Source organism: Schistocerca piceifrons, chromosome 3 (genome assembly GCF_021461385.2).
Source record: "Schistocerca piceifrons isolate TAMUIC-IGC-003096 chromosome 3, iqSchPice1.1, whole genome shotgun sequence".
Taxonomy (NCBI): Eukaryota; Metazoa; Arthropoda; class Insecta; order Orthoptera; family Acrididae; genus Schistocerca; species Schistocerca piceifrons.
This window is the reverse complement of record NC_060140.1, coordinates 731,362,974-731,383,161: the sequence shown is the minus strand read 5'-3', so window position 1 is coordinate 731,383,161 and position 20,188 is coordinate 731,362,974. Positions and strand designations below refer to the sequence as shown.

At 38.2% G+C, this 20,188-nt stretch overlaps 1 protein-coding gene across 1 annotated transcript in view; it reads right to left on the bottom strand.

Moving 5' to 3' along the window:
* LOC124788333 (signal recognition particle receptor subunit beta) overlaps positions 1-8,258 on the bottom strand; it is a 56,913-nt gene extending 48,655 nt beyond the window's left edge. The window contains exons 1-2 of the mRNA XM_047255583.1: positions 7,850-8,258; positions 7,553-7,719 (exon numbers count right to left, since the gene is read on the bottom strand). Coding sequence (XP_047111539.1) covers positions 7,553-7,719; positions 7,850-7,967 — 285 coding nt within the window. The 5' untranslated portion in view covers positions 7,968-8,258. The remainder of the gene's footprint in view (positions 1-7,552; positions 7,720-7,849) is intronic.
* Between the last annotated feature and the right edge of the window lie 11,930 nt (positions 8,259-20,188).

Genomic DNA, 20,188 nt, shown 5'->3' with positions numbered 1-20,188 from the left:
TAATCATTCTTCTCGTCCTCGTGAATGGAAGGGGAAGAAACTCTAACAATGATAGAATCTGATGTACACTCTGCCACGTACTTCATGATAGTTCTCAGGGTATTGATGTAGATGTAGATGGTGTGGCAAAAGAAGGCAATGCCATGGGATTGTAAGCCTCTGCGTTAAAATCTTGTTTTATATCTGTTGAGATGGCCATCTTGGCATGACCTCAGGTATGGGTGAGTTAGATCCTTTTCATTGCAAGTCATCCATTCTGATGCCACTCACTCCAATTTGAGGCTCTCCCCATCAATGTCACCATGCTGCGGCAAAGGCTACATGGCTAGTAGCCATTGCCCGAAGTCCCCGTGTCCCAGATTGGACAAGCATTTACTCTCGGCTCACATGAGGTGGTCACAGCTCAGGAATCAGCATTCTGGTCCCTGCACTGTCATCACGCTACAATAATGAGTGCTTGGTGGCTACATTATGCACCATGTCAGGTGTCGTTCCTCAAAGGCCAACATTCCTGTGAAATTTAGAAAAGCGGAGGCCAAACCCTAAAAGAAGACCATAATTAACTAAGCCAAAAAAGTTGAGGGAAAGGTTTTGAAATGAGCTGAAACTGACAGGTATCCCAATAGCAGCCACATCGTCAATGTAAAAGCAAGACTGGGCATAAGACTCCTTTTACTCATGAATTACGACAGGCAAGGAATTACCGCAGGTCTATTCTATGCGAACAACCTTTCTAGTATAATGCCATCAAATCTGCAATTAAATCCTTACACATTCAATGCAACTGTAAATGACAGAAGAACTACATTAATAAAGAAAAACCAATCTCAGAATTTCCAATTAGCCACGAATCAGAATAAAAGTGAAAAAATAATCTTTAGTTTATATTATTCTAATACTGATTTGTGTCTGTTAAACTGCTGGGTGTATACTTGCATTCTAAATTAACATGAAACCATCACACAGACACTATGTGTGTTATAGAGTCATATATTTGTTATGCAAATTTAGAGTATGTGAAAGTGAAAACATGGTGCTTAGCTCCTATTACACATTCTATCATAGCAACATAACATACTACATACTCCTTGGGGGCAGTTCCTCCAGGGCAAAAAGAGTTTTTATGTGTCAGAGAAAGGCAGTCGGATGTATAGCAGATAGCCTGAAGGCCACTATTCAAGAAACTCAGTGTCGTTACAGGGCCCATATTATTTATACTGAGTGGCCGACTATACACAAAAGAAAACAATGAGGGTCACAAATTAAGGAAGTTGTTTAATTATAATACGTGCAAGACTGACTAGGTCTTTTCCACACTAAGTAAGACTTCTGCTAACTGTGCATACCAGCGAATTATACTGTTCAATGCACTGTGTATCTCCTTCACAACCTTCAGGAATCTGGATTAGAGGAATGTTCTATAAGAGACATCGGGTCTGACCAGTAACATAGGAAACATGCAACCAACTTCGTAATCAATATAGCGACTTTAACGCGATGTTATCGGTAATTTTTTCGAACAAGTTAGGCTACAGATCAATCTGTCACCATAACGAGATGATTTGTATCTAATTCATTGGCTTTGGCAACTAACAACAAAACTGTGAATATATGTACCAAAAAGTGACGTTACAGTGGCCATTAACATTACATTGGTGGCCAAATACGGTTCGTATCAAGTATTCCTCTCGGCCCAGGAATGTTCTGTAAAGTGGCTTAAAAGAACACATTTTATACCATAGAGGAATACATAGATTGTGCAAAATAAGACACTAAAATTTAACTTATACTCTCTGTATGTGCACGTGTAAGCTTTAAACATTATCTTTATTACTGTGCTGTATTGTTTATCATTTACTTAGTAGTAACTGTGACATCAATAATACATAGAATGCTTTAAAACAGAAAATAAATTTCAATTTAAAGAGCTGTGGCCTTTCAAGTCTTTTGGACATTAGAGAAGCTGTAGATAACAAGAAAGCACATTGAAAATTTGTTGGCATTTTCTTATGGAAAACCATTCACGTGGTGTACTAAGCAGTGTTCTTTATATAACTAAGAAAGGAAGGAAATCACACTTTTTTAAATAAACTGGCATCCTTGTATGACACATATTTCCAGATTAGTTTTAAATGATCAAATTTAATTTTTTCCCCTCTGTTAAACCGAGTTTATTTTATACACACATGAAAGACCTAGATAATTATAATGATAAAAATACATTTTATTATTACTGTGTGTAGGCCTAATCAGTGTTTGAGACCAATTTCTCAGTTTTAAATTTATTAACTTTTATGTGAACAAGTATTTCTGTCATCAAAATAATGTGGTTGTGACAGTCCAAGAAGTTGAAAATCAGTTAGCAAAGGAAAAAACAAGCAGAATATCAATAAAAATTGTTTCTTTTTGTAAATATTGCCAGATTTTAATAAGCATATATGAACAGTGAGTGTACATACTCTCAGAGCCACTATCTTCTACTCCCTCTTTCATTCATTCACAAATGGTTCATGTTAACAACTGTCAGTAAGACTCTTCTTGAACTCTAATATCACTGATTTTTCCACCATGGTCACGGTCTTGGATTGCATATTTTCAAAATTTCAACAGTAACCCACACTGTAATACATACTTCATTATAGTATCTGCAGGCTGAGTTTGGTGAGCATTTACACAATGCTGCTACACTTACTAAACAAAACATACCACTTCTTTAGATCCTCTGTTAATCCTACCTTGTAAGGGTCTTGGATGAATAACCAATACATAAGAACTGATCAAGTAAATGTTTTGCAAACTTTCATGGAAATATATCCAACGAATGCAAAATTAATTTACATCAGTCATAGTAGTCCTCACAAGTTCTGTGCCTATCTGGACCACAAACATTTTATTTATTTATATCATGATATGTTTTGGTTACTAGTCATCTTCAAAGGGAGATGAAACAAATCAATAGAAAGTATCTTGTCAATGTGGTTAGTTTAAATTGTAAATTCACACTGGTTTTATGTGCAATGTGTTACATATACTTATGATGAGGTTTAAGTGCCAAATCTTGCACTAAGTTTCAAAATTTTGCACTTGAGATGTAACAACAACACTGATGAGACACTTTACATCAATTTATGTCACGTCCTTTTGAAGGTAGCTAATGGCCAAAATGTATCAGAAAATTAATAAAATATTTGTTGCCCAGATAAACATATAATGTAAGGATATGAAACTTCTCCCCCCCAAGAATCATGGACCTTGCCGTTGGTGGGGAGGCTTCCGTGCCTCAGCGATACAGATAGCCGTACCGTAGGTGCAACCACAACGGAGGAGTATCTGTTGAGAGGCCAGACAAAAGTGTGGTTCCAAAGAGGGGCAGCAGCCTTTTCAGTAGTTGCAAGGGCAACAGTCTGGATGATTGACTGATCTGGCCTTGTAACACTAACCAAAATGGGGCCTTGTAACACTAACCAAAATGGCCTTGCTATACTGGTACTGCGAACGGCTGAAAGCAAGGGGAAACTACAACCGTAATTTTTCCCGAGGGCATGCAGCTTTACTGTATGGTTAAATGATGATGGCGTCCTCTTGGGTAAAGTATTCTGGAGGTAAAATAGTCCCCCCATTTGGATCTCCAGGCGGGGACTACCCAGGAGGACATCATTATCAGGAGAAAGAAAACTGGCGTTCTACGGATCGGAGTGTGGAGTGTCAGATCCCTTAATCCGGCAGGAAGATTATAAAATTTAAAAAGGGAAATGGATAGGGGGCAGGAGGAACAAGACTTTTGGTCGGGCGAATACAGGGTTATAAATACAAAATCAATAGGGGTAATGCAGGAGTCAGTTTAATAATGAATAACAAAATAGGAGTGCGGGTAAGCTACTAAAAACAGCATAGTGAATGCATTATTGTGGCCAAGATAGACACGAAGCCCACACCTACTACAGTAGTACAAGCTTATATGCCAACTAGCTCTGCAGATGATGAAGAAATTGAAGAAATGTATGATGAAATAAAAGAAATTATTCAGATAGCGAAGGGAGACGAAAATTTAATAGTCATGGGTGACTGGAATTCGAGAGTAGGAAAAGGGAGAGAAGGAAACATAGTAGGTGAATATGGATTGGGGGAAAGAAATGAATGAGGAAGCCGTCTAGTAGAATTTTGCACAGAGCATAACTTCATCATAGCTAACACTTGGTTCAAGAATCACAAGAGAAGGTTGAATAAATGGAAGAAGCCTGGAAATACTGACAGGTTTCAGACAGATTATATAATGGTAAGACAGAGATTTAGGAACCAGGTTTTAAATTGTAAGACATTTCCAGGAGCAGATGTGGACTCTGACCACAATCTATTGGTTATGAACTGTAGATTGAAACTGAAGAAACTGCAAAGAGGTGGGAATTTAAGGAGATGGGACCTGGATAAACTGACTAAACCAGAGGTTTTAGAGAGCTTCAGGGAGAGCATAAGAGAACAATTGACAGGAATGGGGGAAAGAAATACAGTAGAAGAAGAATGGGCAGCAGAGGATCAAGTAGGTAAAAAGACGAGGTGTAGTAGAAGTCCTTGGGTAACAGAAGAAATATTGAATTTAATTGATAAAAGGAGAAAATATAAAAATGCAGTAAATGAAGCAGGCAAGAAGGAATACAAGGTTGTAGAGGCTTATCTCGCTAGGGGTAAGATAGATACTGCCTACAGGAAAATTAAAGAGACCTTTGGAGAAAAGAGAACCACTTGTATGAATATCAAGAGCTCAGATGGAAACCCAGTTCTAAGCAAAGAAGGGAAAGCAGAAAGGTGGAAGGAGTATATAGAGGGTCTGTACAAGGGCAACATACTTGAGGACAATATTATGGAAATGGAAGAGGATGTAGATGAAGATGAAATGGGAGATACAATACTGCGTGAAGAGTTTGACAGAGCACTGAAAGACCTGAGCCGAAACAAGGCCCTGGGAGTGGACAACATTCCATTAGAACTACTGACGGCCTTGGGAGAGCCAGTCCTGACAAAACTCTACCATCTGGTGAACAAGATGTATGAGACAGTCGAAATACCCTCCGACATCAAGAAGAATATAATAATTCCAATTCCAAAGAAAGCAAGTGCTGACTTATGTGAAAATTACCAAACTATCAGTTTAATAAGTCAGGGTTGCAAATTACTAACATGAATTCTTTACAGACGAATGGCAAAACTGGTAGAAGCCGACCTCGGGGAAGATCAGTTTGGATTCCGTAGAAATATTGGAACACGTGAGGCGATACTGACCCTACGACTTATCTTAGAAGCTAGATTAGGGAAAGGCAAACCTATGTCTCTAGCATTTGTAGACTTAAAGATTTTGACAATGTTGACTGGAATACTCTCTTTCAAATTCTGATTGTGGCCGGGGTAAAATACAGGGAGCGAAAGGCTATTTACAATTTGTACAGAAAGCAGATGGCAGTTATAAAAGTTCAGGGACATGAAAGGGAAGCAGTGGTTGGGAAGGGAGTGAGACAGGGTTGTAGCCTCTCCCCGATGTTATTCAATCTGTATATTGAGCAAGCAGTGAAGGAAACAAAAGAAAAATTCGGAGAAGGTATTAAAATCCATGGAGAAGAAATAAAAACTTTGAGGTTCACCAATGAGATATTGTAATTCTGTCAGAGGCAGCAAAGGACATGAAAGAGCAGTTGAACGGAATGGACAGTGTCTTGAAAGGAGGATGTAAGATGAACATCAACAAAAGCAAAACGAGGATAATGGAATGTAGTCGAATTAAGTCAGTTGATGCTGAGGAAATTAGATTAGGAAATGAGACACTTAAAGTAGTAAAGGAGTTTTGCTACTTGGGGAGCAAAATAACTGTTGATGGTCGAAGTAGAGAGGATATAAAATATAGACTGGCAATGGCAAGGAAAGCATTTCTGAAGATGAGAAATTTGTCAACATCAAGTACAGATTTAAGTGTCAGGAAGTCGTTTTTGAAAGTATTTGTATGGAGTGTAGCCATGTATGGAAGTGAAACATGGACGATAACTAGTTTGGACAAGAAGGGAATAGAAGCTTTTGAAATGTGGTGCTACAGAAGAATGCTGAAGATTAGATGGGTAGATCATATAACTAATGAGGAGGTATTGAATAGGATTGGAGAGAAGAGAAGTTTGTGACACAGCTTGACTAGAAGAAGGGATCGGTTGGTAGGACATGTTTTGAGGCATCAAGGGATCACAAATTTAGTATTGGAGGGAAGCGTGGAGGGTAAAAATCGTACAGGGAGACCAAGAGATGAATACACTGAACTGATTCAGAAGGACGTAGGTTGCAGTAGGTACTGGGAGATGAAGAAGCTTGCACAGTATAGGGTAGCATGGAGAGCTGCATCAAACCAGTCTCAGGACTGAAGACCGCAACAACAACAACAACATGAAACTTCTTTTGTGGATAAGTTATATTTCCTTGGAAGTCATGCAACGAATCTCAACTTAGCACCTAATTTTCATACAACTAGTTTCATGCGACAGTTGCACTCCAGGTGACACCAGATGGATACTAGTACACATTTTAGAATTGTTCACCAACAGCACAATTGAATATTAATGCATCTTTGGCTCATTTATGTCCCATATGTGACATTCATATGCGACAACGGTCATCCTTTGGGAGATCTTCCTGCATTCTGCAGCACATTCCTGGAATAGGTACTTTCCTGCACACAACAGCATCATCAGCAAACAGGCCCACAGAGCATATTACTTTGTTCAGATAATTTACGTACATGTAGTGAACTGTTGTGACCTTGTAACACTCCCTTGAAGTATTACCAAAATGACCTTAACGTCTTACGACTTCATTCCATTAAGAAGTTGAGATGTATCTGTTGGAAGTTGTGAATCCAGTCACAAGACTGGTCTGAGACTGTACATTCTCATATTTTGTTCACTAAGTGACAGTGTTGAACTGAATTGAATGCCTTCTAGAATGGAAAATTGTGGCTACCATTGGTGATTGAGGAGGAACTGCACGTTCAGATTGAGGAGGAAATCAGCAGCTGTGTCCTTTTCAAGATTCATCCCAGCATTTGCATTCTGGAATACCAAGTATACAGCATCTGAACTGTCCATATGTACAACTGAACACACAATATTTGTAAGGCAATTGAAGTATAATTTGATAGGCTACTTATTTTTGGCAAGTATTCTGGGATTTTAAAGCAATATCCATAATGAATGTTTCTGTACAGCAGGCCTATCACAGGATAAAAAAATTAAATATTTGGTGTGCATTTAATGCAGTTAATGCAGAGATTGAAACCAGTTTATGAGTAATAGTAGAATGCATATGTGTTGGTCACTAATATCGCTAAATTTCAATTACGTATGATAGCCCTCAACACACTATCGATTGTTACCTTCACGACTAGAATACAGTGGCATAACATCACTAAAAATCCGTCTGCAAAACCTTTTAACCATTCTGTCATTGTGTTTTCTCGTCTCTCGGACTATAAGGTAATTCAGTTCAACTGGGAAAGATGAAATAATGTTGACAGATTACTCACGTTGTTCAGCACCAGATCTTCAATATTTTCTTTTATAGACGTATGTGTTAACACGAATTTAGAGTGCAAAAGCCTTGAAAATATTAGGGTCTTGCCGGAATCACTCAGTCCAACAAGCAGTATGCCTCTCCTGGCACTCCTTTGCCTTCTCCATATGGCAAATAACACTAAATGGGATAAAACACACATGTATAGTCTTTTATCAAAATTTATGTTCCTCTGCTCACAACATTTTAATACACGACTGACAGCATCTAATATTCATAATTTGTTCTAAATTAAGGTACTTCCACTTACCCAACGTAATAAATATGACGAGGACCGCAATTACAATCCCAATTAACTGAGAGTCTTTTACTTTCACTAATGACGGTCCTGTTTGTGGTTCTGCTTTACTAGCTGTATCGTGTTCCATCTCGCGAACGCTAATTTACGTACAGAAGCAGCAGACAACAGCACGCGAAGTATGACTGGAACAAGTGTGTGGCCTACACTCAGTGGAAATAAACAACAGCAAGGAGCATATTAATTCGTTTGTGCTTTAAATTTGTTTCACTTATATGGGTTTCCATATGAATTCGACTATGAGGTTGTGTATAACAAAATACGGAAGCATTGGATTTAATATAGTTTTTTCATACACATTCTCATACAAGTTCTAAGTTTTTCATACAGCACAAACATGCACATCTGTGTCATGCACTCTTCGACCACATGTATCTATGGTCGAAGCGTGCACCACAACGCGGTGTTCTAACTCTGACTTTCCTTGATCCGTGTGCACTGGTCAGTGTGAACTGTGGAGGTGTGTCAGAAAATGAGCGAACAGCGAAGGGTATACATGTCATATGGCGACTAAAGTAACATAATGCTTATTTAAGAAGAATTTTCCTACATTATTATTCCATAATATACACGCGTTAAGTAATTACGATACCATATACTTAGTATGCTTTCAAAAGTGGGACACGGTTAGAGACACCATGTCAATAATTGCGCGGAATGGTATGTGTGTTGCCCATAGCGTAAGTTAGTTTCAGTAGTGTGTTAGACTAGGGACCGATTATCTCAGCAGTTTGGTCCCTTAGGAAAGAGACAGATATTAAGCTGTCATGCGTCATCCAACTGGGATCTAATTACATGTGGGGTCCCACAAGGTTCCATATTAGGTCCTTTACTTTTTCTTGTGTATATCAATGACCTTTCATCAGTAACATTACCACATGCCAAGTTCGTTTTGTTTGCCGACGATACATATATTACGATAAATAGCAAATCAAGTGTAGTCTTAGAAAGATCGGATAATAAAATATTTTTGGAGATTAATAACTAGTTCCTAGCCAATTCTTTGCCACTAAACTTCGAAAAAACCCACTACATGCAGTTCAGAACTTACAAGGAGTGTCCCACAAGTATATGCCAAACATACCATGACCAGCAGATATAAGAAGTGGACAGGGTTAAATTCTTAGGATTACAGCTTCATAACAAATTCAACTAGGAGAAGCACACCACAGATCTGCTGAAGTGTTTTAACAAATCTCTATATGGAATGCGAATTATGTCAGACACAGGGGATATAAAAATGACAAAGCTGGCATACTACGCTTACTTTCATTCCATAATGTCATATGGGATTATTTTTGGGGGAAATTCATCAAGCCAAGCTACAGTTTTTCGGGCACAAAAACGTGCAATGAGAGTTATATGTGGTGTGAACTCAAGAACATCCTGCAGATGGCTGTTTAGGGAACTAGGGATACTAACAACTGCTTCCCATCATATTTATTCCTTAATGACATTTGTCATTAAAATATAAATCACTTTTTCAAACCAACACCTCAATTCATGGAATCAATACTAGAAATAAGAATAATTTTCACAAGGATTTAAAGTCACTTACTCTTGTACAATAAGGTGTGCATTATTCAAAAACACATATCTTCAGTTACTTGCCAGCAGCCATAAAAAGTTTAACAACTAATGAAATTCAGTTTAAGAGAAGCCTAAAGGATTTATTGGTGGCCAACTACGATCTAACTTCTGCACCATTTCACTACAGTAATGTATTCATTGCAAATAAGTACTGTAGTAGTTCTATTATATGTTTATTACCACATAAATAAATAAAAACATTTTTTTAAATTTTAAATTTAGTACATTAATGAGATCTTAGTAAATGAGTGTTTGTAAAATGGTTCTTTCATATAGTGTTCATTAAAAAAATGAAGATCATTCCACTTGGGACCTGTGGAAGGTACATTAACGTATTTGTTTCAGTTGTAAATATTTATCACTATTATTGTTTTTCTGACTTGTTCTACATCCTGGAGGACCTCCTCACTCTGGATCAATTGGAATGAAAGTAAATCTAATGTAATTTAATCTACACACATTTGAACGTTTCTTGAAAGTGCACAATTAAGTATCAGAGAGAATTGAACAGTTTATGATGCTGGTGAGCAAGAGTCATACAATAATTTTTAAATGAACACACCACCATTTGACTGTATTGTTGTTTATTTAATTAAGACCCAGGTTTCGGCCTTTTATGCCATTTCATTTGACTGAGGTTTTGTCATTAATGTATAATGCAGGGCATGAAGCTGACAAAACTGATCTTTTTACAAGATAGTGATATGACACCTGCAAATTCGCAGGAGCCAACATTTTTTCTTAATTTATGACCAACTTTTAGCTTGATGTCCTGCAATATATATGTTAATGACATAACCTCAATCACTTGAAAATGGTATGAAGGCCGAAACCTCACTCCTAATTCAATAAACAACAATACATCCAAATGATGTTATGTTTATTGAATAATATCACAGAAAATGTAGGCACACTACCTAACAATAACACTGCATTTGGAAATGCAAAATTTAAAGCAGAATTAAAAACGTAGTTGGTACAGGAGGTGAGAAGGAATCGTATTTGACGAAAATAGGCATGGCTGTATGTGAGTAGAGTCCTAAGTGGCACAACTGCTGAAAATTTATTTATTTGCCCATGAGACCTTGTTGGTACATAGAATGTACATCAGATGGTGGACATCATTAAATACAATATGTTTTCTATCGTTTTCACATCATTAATCTCTTATGGTTACACTAGTTATTGTTGGTACATCATTTGTATTTGTTCAGCGGTTACAATGTTGCTATCGTTTCAGTGGATAAGCAAGCTACTTTATTATTCACATTGGCACATTATAATTTATCAAAATACTCTTTCAGACTATAAAAGCAGTGATGAATTAGATACATATTTACTGCTGCTTTGAACCCTCCTACGTTGTTTATTGATTGTATGGTACTCGGTGTTTTCCAGAATATCTTTTTTCCATGGTGCACAACTCCATTTTCGCAGAGCTGTTTTTGTATGGCGCATGTAGAGATCCGTTTTTTGCCTTCTGTTGTGAGTTTGTACATTTTCATTTTTGAAGAAGAGTTCCATACATGTGAAGTCACGAAAGTGGGAGGATTTGTAATTTTCTGAAGAGTGGCTTACAATTTTTTCTGTGTTTGACACTTTCTATGATTCTTATAATTCTGTGTAGGATTCTGAATAACTTGATAGTGTTTGGAGAAGTTCCCCAAAAAATGACTCCATACTTCAGGAATGATTGGATGCTTGCCTGTCATACACGTTTTAGGCATACTTTACTACAACAGCTTTCAAGGATTGTCATCACACAGCAGGATGTGTCCAATTGAGATTGTCAATATGAGTTCCCACCTGAAATTTCCCTAGATCTAGAACCCAAGAAACTTTGTCAGGTCAACTCTATTTACAGTTTTGTTTGACAACTGGATATTTATAGTTTGTAGGACCTTTTCCCTAGCATTATGTAAGTTTATTGCTGCAGTTTATATTTCATTTCTGATTAACTTATTGTACGTGTACCATTCTGCTATGCTATCAATTGTCTTTGTTATGTTTTCCTGTAGTAGGTTTTCTGATTTTGCAGCAATGAGAAAGCTTGTATCATCACCTAGCTGATAATCATTTTGACATTGCTTGTTTGTTTGTAAGTGATTTACATTTAGGAGGAGCACCACTGGTCCCAGTACTGATCCTTGGGGAACACCATATTTCATGTCTTGGTAAACTGAGTAATGATTGGTGATTTTGTTGCAGTCAGTGTGCTGTATTTCCACTGTGTGTTTCCATCCACAAGTCAAGGCATACACCAGTGATGTATTCGCCACTGTCCACTTTCTGGTAAATTTCGCTTAGGAATTTCTAGATAGCACTGCTTGTTGGGCTTCTTCTTAATCCCATGTTGTGCTGTGGATATGATTTGATATTTTTTCATAAAGAATTTTGTGGAAGACCTTCTCTAAACTTTTTGAGAAGCCAGACAATATGGTAACTGGCCCGTAATTGCCAGCTTCTTCTGTGTTTCGTTTCTTGTAGATTTGTTTCAATTTTGCAATTTTTAGACAAGAAGGAAAAGTCCCTGATGCCAGTCAACTATACCATAAAAATATTAGTGGTTTTACAGTGAGTTCACTAGCTACATCTTTTTATTATTCTATCGGGCATACCATCTACTCCTGAGGACTTTTTCGTTTGTAATGTTTTTATGATGGTCAGGATTTCTTCTTCATTCATTGGTTACAGATAGAATGAGGAAGCAGAGCTCTTCACCTTAAGTGGATGTGCTGTTGTATTTTGGTTACTTGGAGTAATTTTACTGATTAGTTGGCCACTTACGTTTGTAATCTGGCTGTTGAAAGTATTTGCCGCATGATATTGGCATTTCTGGTAGTGACATTGCTTGTCTGTTGTTTCACAACTTTCCACATGGATTTGGTCTTGTTTCCAGTAGACTGAATGTGTAGATCATTTGCCTTCATTTTTGCTTGCTTGACAACTTTTTAAGTATTTCCTTGTATTTTCTGTAAAAAGCCTGAAATTCATCGTCTACCTGATATTATATAGTTTTCTCTTTTTCTTGTTTGAAATCTTTTTTCGAGTTATTACCCAACATTTGTTTCTGTTATTAGAGCTCAGTCAATTTTTTTTATTGGGAGTACAGTTTCATAGTAGTTGCTAAATATTTCCATAAATCTGTTAAACTTTTTACATGTACTTCCATGCTCATATACTCAGTGGCGGCTACAGAAGAACCACAAGGAGGGGGTGCCAAAGAGCTTGAGCTATCTTCACTTTTACCATAGTAAAAAATAATCAAGTCACATGCAAAGTTTAAGAAAGTATTACTTAAATTGATTATACATATATACAAGACAATGCCATCTTATGATATAAAAAAGTTTCAGTTGTGGTTCTCTTCCTTGAATGATGAATTCTATGTGCCTATTCTTCCTGGCAAATTGGTTAATTACATCATCAATAGGGCAATCAATGTCAGGGTGAGTGCTCAACACAGCTAAGCCATTAAGTCGATCCTCCTTCAGCTGTCTTTGTACGATGCAATCTTGAAAAACTTCTTTCTACTGCAGCAATAGATGCAGGTAGACAAGCAAATATTTTGTACAGTGTGTGCAAAGTAGGATAGTCAGATCTAGGACAATGAGACAATGCTTTCATAACAGGATCAGGATCATTAAGGGCGTTTATGCTCGTTTACTTATATTGAAGAATGTCTCCAATTAGTGTCTTTTTAACCACAAAATAGTAGAATATTCGCAACTTTTCTCGAACAAATGCCAGACAGAATAACGTATCGAGATCACTAGAATGGCTGAGACTTTTCTCATAGGTATGTGTCACCTATCTATGTACCAGACAGAAACATATATGAGGGTGGGTCAAATGAAAATCTTAAATGTTTTTTAAAATATTATTTATTGTGCAGAAGTGGTACAATGCTGTATCGCTTTTCAACATACTCTCCCCCACACTCAATGCAAGTCCTCCAGCACTTACAAAGTGTATAAATTCCTTTAGAAAAAAATTGTTTTGGCAGTCCGCACAACCATTCATACATCGTGTGGCGTACCTCTTCATCAGAACGGAACTTCTTTCCTCTCATTGCGCATTTGGGGGTCCAAACATATGGAAATCACTTGGGGCAAGGTCTGGTGAGTATGGTGGATGAGGAAGACACCCAAATGCAGGTCTGTGATTGTCGCAACTATTGTACGGGCAGTGTGGGGCCTTGCATTGTCATGTTGCAAAAGGACACCTGCTGACAGCAATCCACGTTGCTTTGATTTGATTGCAGGCCGCAGATGATTTTTTAGTAGATCTGTGTACGATGCACTGGTGACAGTGGTCCCTGTAGGCATGTAATACTCGAAAATGACGCCTTTTTCGTCCCAAAAGAGAGTCGGCATAACCTTCCCTGCTGATGGTTCTGTTCTAAACTTTTTTTGGTTTTGGTGATGAGGAATGGCGCCATTCCTTGCTCGCTATCTTCGTTTCCGGTTGGTGGAAGTGATCCCAGATTTCGTCTCCAGTAACGATTCTTTCAAGGAAGTCATCAACTTCTCGTTCAAAACGCCGAAGACGTTCTTCACAAGCATTAACACGTCGTTCTCTTATTTCAGAGCCAGCTGCCGTGGCACCCATCTTGCAGACACTTTGTGAAACTGGAGCACATCATGCACAGTGTGGTGTGCTGACCCATGACTAATCTGTAAACATGCTGCAATGTCATCCAGAATCACTCGGCAGTTTTCCTTCTCTATGGTTTCAACTGCTGCAGTTTTCTATGGAGTCACAACTCAGTGTGCCTAACCGGACGAGGAGCATCTTCCACTGAAGTCACACCATTTGCGAACTTCCTACTCCATTCGTAGACTTGCTGCTGTGGCAAACGTGTATCACCGTACTGAACCTTCATGCTTCGATGAATTTCAATAGTTTTCACACCTTCACTACCGAATAACAGAATGCTGTTCTTCCCTGGTGCAAGTCGCAAGTGGGGCGGCCATCTTTATAATGATACTGCGATGGCATGTGTGCATCTACACTGTGCTGCACATACAGGCCATTCTTCACGCTGTTTGGAACACGCTTACCAACTTACAGGATAACGGCGCGAAATTTCAATTTGTTATTACAAATTTAAGGTTTTCATTTGGCTCACCCTCGTAAAATACGATGACGCGGATATGCGTGCTACATAGGAAAGTATAACTACTCGATAACTCGATTCAGTCGATTCGACTGTCGAAAGAAACGAACGAATAGCGTGCGGGCTGACTGGCGTGGGCGGCGAGGGCGGCAATGCAGGTGCTCCCGAAAGGGGGGGGGGGGGAGGCCACCTCGCGCGCTCCCCATATTTAATCACCACTGATATACTGCATTCCATGTTTCGTTAGCTAACAGTTGTCTAAAGATGTCGATATTCTGTTCACAGAGAATTTTCGTTCTTCTTTGACAGATTCTGTTTGCATTGCGGTTTTAGGTATCAGTATTGTATGGAAAACAATATACTGCCCATTATGGTCACCAAATCCTGTTTTCATGGTTCCAGTGTGGAAGTCGTTTTTTGCTGGATTTATGAGTATTTGGTCAATAGTAAATCTAGTGGGAGAGTTTATAGTGGCCTGTATATAAGACATTGAAAGAATGATCATGAGATTTTGTTTTCTGAGTTTTTCTGTAAATTTATGTTGATGTCACCACTTACTATTAGTTTTTCTTGTTAGGTTTAAGTTTGCTGAGTGCACTGTCTAGTTTCTCTAGGAATATGTGTAAGTTTCCATTTGGGCATCTGTACAGGCAAATTATTATTATTTTTCATTAACTTTATGCGAAATGCTTTTCCTAATGTGACAACTTTACAGCCAAAAACCTTGATGCCAAGGTGCTGAATAACTGTTTGAAGGCTATTGTTGACTTTCAGCTAACAGATAAAGTAATAGATAACATTATTTGGTGCAAGTATATTGTGATAACGCGTTTTTTTTATTCTGGAGACGACTAGTATTCTTCTGAAATGGGCTCTTCAGTGACAAATAGTCACCAAGAGCAACTAAGTGTAAAAGTATCACAGACCTCAAAATGTCACTCCCACAGTTGTAAACAGTGCTAATGAACAATGTCTTAGAATTAAACTTGGTGTCTTATCATTTTTTATAGAAGTGAAGTCAGATGTGCTGTGTACAGGTGAACACTGGTTGTCAGTACAAGAAACTGAATGCTACTACTGCACAACTGCCTCCGTTGGTGGTGTATCTATATAAGCCAACAAAAAACTTAGTATCAATAAGCTGATTTAAAAAGCTTCTGTGTGAATGTAGATTTAGAATTGATTACTTTGGAGTTACTAGAAATGGAATCATGCCTGTGGTACTGCTCTTGAAATCAAAAACTACGTTTTGTGGTGATTTACACTTCGATAAAGAGAGCACTAAGGAGAAACAATTAATGAACTGTGGCGACTATGTGAGCCCCCATGCTTGGCATGTACGATCAGCTGATCGCCACTGAATGTCAAGGAGTTCGCGCGCCTGCTGCTTGGAGCGCTGCCTTGCACTTATTCCCAGCCGCAGTGCAGACGCTGTGCAAATTCTGTTATTTAGCAATTAATTATTCTGTTGTGATTGCAAAGGCTTTCCCAGCGTACTAATTGATAATATTCTTCTCGGGTGTGCAGCCGGATAATAACATCATCTTGACACAATATTTCCGCTGTCCAACTGGCCGCTACCTTCAGGTAAGAGTGCTGGTACACAATTTCGCCCAACTGACTTCTCAGCGCAAGCAGCGGCCCCTATGTAGGCCGCGGAAGGCCCACAATGCGTGCGCGAGAAGGTGCCGTAACTGCCCTCTGTAACACCTACAACGCCTCTCGGTGTTAATAAACCGAAATAGCTCCCAAATTAGCTCCCAAGCCCTCGAAATATAAATTCAGAAAATGTCCCAAGCCCCTCCACAAGTAGTAATTTACGAAATAGAAATAAGAGACAAATAGAGGGATATCTATAGTAGAAAAATAACAGAAAAAGAAAAGAATTTTAATCATAAATTTTGGACGCATGGGAGGGGGGAAAAACGATAGAAATGGTTAAATTATTAGTTATTCTTATATATGAGAAAATCAATATTATAGTCGCAGAACGTAGGTCTTGAACACCAAAGATAGCGTTTACTAAAGTATAAATAGACATACAATGCAATTATGATACTCCAGTCTCTATCCTCTAGTCTGTTCGAAGTCAATTAGGACATACAGCTTTAGGAAGCAACAATAGGAGCTTTATTAAACCAGGGCGCAAGAATAAATCGCTACGAGATTGTTTTTTGGGAAGCATTAATTTCAGATCAGAATTAGAACTTTTGTCATATTAGAGGAACGGGGAGGTGATCAATAATCTCTCTGACTTTAACGTTACTTCATGTGAAGATTTAAATATTTTACAGAGTTAACGTTTTTTGGACAGATTCGGACTTTGTATTGTGATAGTGGAAAAGCTTTACTTCACGCGACTAGTAATCATAGTTCGTGACAGTTTATGGATATATAACGGGAACAATCTTTTTATCGAAAGTGACAGAGCATTGTTTAGTACCTCTGATATTGACGGGATTCCAGATTATATATTTATTCAAAGAACCCCTTTGAATGTGATCGTGTGAATGAACTGATTTATTAATAATTAATAACTTGTTAATTTGAAACTGACTATTCGACTTGAACTTTACTTCGATTTAGGTTCATAAATAATTAGGTTACGTGATTTTCACCAAGAATAAACTGAAGACTAGTAACTGAAACAAGTGAACGAGAATCTATTGAAAACACTAGTATTAATTTACTTATGGTTTTCCTTCAGAACTGGGAAGACAATACGTGTAGTGACTCACTGGGGTTAATTTAAGAACTAGCCGGGACAAAACAAAACCCCTCAATACCAGTCAATGTATAGATAAATTAACATTCCTATTTACATGCAATATACGGAAGTCGGGATAGAAAAAAGGGTCGCTACACCTCTAGCGCAAGTAAACATACCACGCCGTCAGTGGTAGAAACAGGCGAAATCGAGATATCGCTATCAAAAATTAAAAATTATTCCGACGATCGAAACACACACCGTTGTGTTTTAATGTCTGATAACACCGGGTTCCAAGTCTTAAAAGGTAACCCGTGTCTCTATTAACAAGATTATCAGATAAACGAATCTCTATGGATTCTTTTAAAACATTAATAGGATAGGTTTGGATAAAGGCAACAAGTGTGTAATATGGAGTATGTTAAAGATGAAGGCTATGTAGCTGGCTCCTTCAATAAAAGCAGGCGTGTACGGCAGAAGCATAAATTTGTGAGTGATTTAAGTAAAAGTAATGGGAATAAATTTGCGGAGAATGTTGTAAGTTATGGATGTGTAATGAATGAGTGTGTGAATGGTGATGAATGGAAAGGTTCAGTGGTTCAAAAAGAAGTTAAAGAGGAGATTAATTTTGTGAAAGCAAATTGTGTGTAGAGTTCTAAAGAGGCATTAGCAGATAGCAGCAATTGCAGTAAGGAAGGTGTTGTAGTAGCAAGTATTTGTGAGTGGGCGAAAAGCGTCGATGTTAGTAAAGGCAGCGTAGCTTTGATCTCGCCAGCTGCAAGTGAGGTTGATTATGTTTCGGCGGAAAGGGTCAATGTTACTAAGGGAAATTTAGCATCGGTCTCGCCAGCAGTTGAATTTAAAAATGTATCGGCGGAGGTAGATGATTTCTGTTTAAAGGGAGAGAATAATGAAAATATATGTAATGATGTAAAAGCTACTGGTATCGATACTTCGGAGCAAGGAATTTACGCGTTTCTAGTCACCAATGAAGGCGAAACAAAACTTATTGATGAATGTGTGGATCTAAAACGTTTGTCAGAATATGCATGTGAGAATGTATGTAAAGTAGGATTGGGGGTTCATCTGGACGAAATGTGTTTAGAAATGGCAGTGTGTACTGATTTTTGTCCAATCACAGCGGAATGTAGCAAGTCGGGAAGTCCCAAAATTGTATGACAAGGTAGCAGCAATTTGTGTGATGTAGCGGCAGAGGATAAAGTTGTTTACATTTCACGTGAAGTTAATTTGTCGATGGAGAAAAGTAAGGTTTCTGATATGAATTTATGTAGTGATTTTAATGGTGTATCAGCAGATAAGGTTTCTGAGATGAATATCTATGGTGATGGTGGCTTAGGCATCGATGTATTATTTCAGGAAGATAAAGTGTTAAACAGTGAATTGATGTGTAATTTTGTTGAAGCTGCAAGTGTCGATATTTTCCAGAGGAAAAACAGTAAAGTTATGCATGCTGTGGCAGTGAATCGGCAAAATGTGTGGAAGAACTAACAGAATATTTAGAGAGGGCTGAAGTAAATAGTGTGGATGGGCATAGTTTGTGTAATGAAGTTCATACGAATTGGTATAGGAAAGAGGAGTGTGATTCTAGTGAGACTGATTGGCGTTGGTATGGTAGAACGTTATGGTCGTTGCTGCCGCATATGTGAAAATACCGTTTTCCGCTGGAGGGAATCTTTAGCGAGGATCGTGGTTGGTTGTAGGAAATGGTTTGTTCAGGGGTTTCTACTTTTGGTTTTCGTTGTAGACAAATTTGTCATGATAAACGGGGGAGTCAGAATTCAGAGGCAGACACGATTTCTGCGAAGCACTTAGTCTAAAGACTGATGTGAGTTGATCAATACTTTGTGCTAAAATCCGTGTGAGCATGTGTAGTGCGATGGAAAAATTAGTGCATGAAGGAGCCTTAGCGTTGAGTGAGTGACGCAAGAAGTGCTTACAAAATCGCACAAACATAAAAGTACATTTAAAAATTTTATTTCTTGTCCACAAAGTTATTTATGCATATCTGAAATGCAAGCATATATTTAATATGCCGTTTCCTTCATAATTTGTGTTAATTTAAGTTTGTTTCGAAATTCATGCTGCTCCCACGCCACTATGAAAATCTTGTAAACACTATTGGTCTCGTGTTCTAATCATTTATTTCTGTTCTTTCTAATTTGTTTTATATATACTTGTATGAACTGAAAGGTGCTACTTCTAAACATTCTGGCAAGCCAGAATGTTAGTAAGTGGAGGTGTGTGAGGTAACGGGCGAGTTGTGGCGCCCTGAAAATATCTAAGTTCAGAGTCGGTGTGGCCGCACAGGCGACTTGGAGAGCAGGGGCTCGTCACCAACCACATGGTGCCGTACGTTAGCCGGAGAAAGAGGGATAGCCCCAGCGCATGGTCCAGGCTGACCACATAGCTGGGAATTCCATGTTAATGTTGTGTTGCAGAATGGGATTTGTGTTGATGAAGGAGATTTGTGTGCCATGGGGTGCCAAAGATGGCAGACTTCGTGAAAGCATACTGGCAGACATTACACAGCTTATGTAGAAATTAATAATAGCCAGAGGAATCATGAGACCTCAAAAATAAAAAATGTACATTACCATTTTTGCATGACGATTTTGATGGTGTAATCAGATTTTCAATATCCCTATTAGTTTGAAGTTTAGTATCTGACTGTAAATTGTGCAAGTAACACCTGACAACGAATTTAAATATCTAAACGGCTCATCCGATTTTGTCAATCGACATGTCTTTAGAAAGCTTTTAGTGTAAACCTAAATTGGTACGAATTACAGGTATGTAACTTGAATAGTACATGTGTTATTGGAGGTCAAAGTGGCCAATTACTATTAATTGCAGC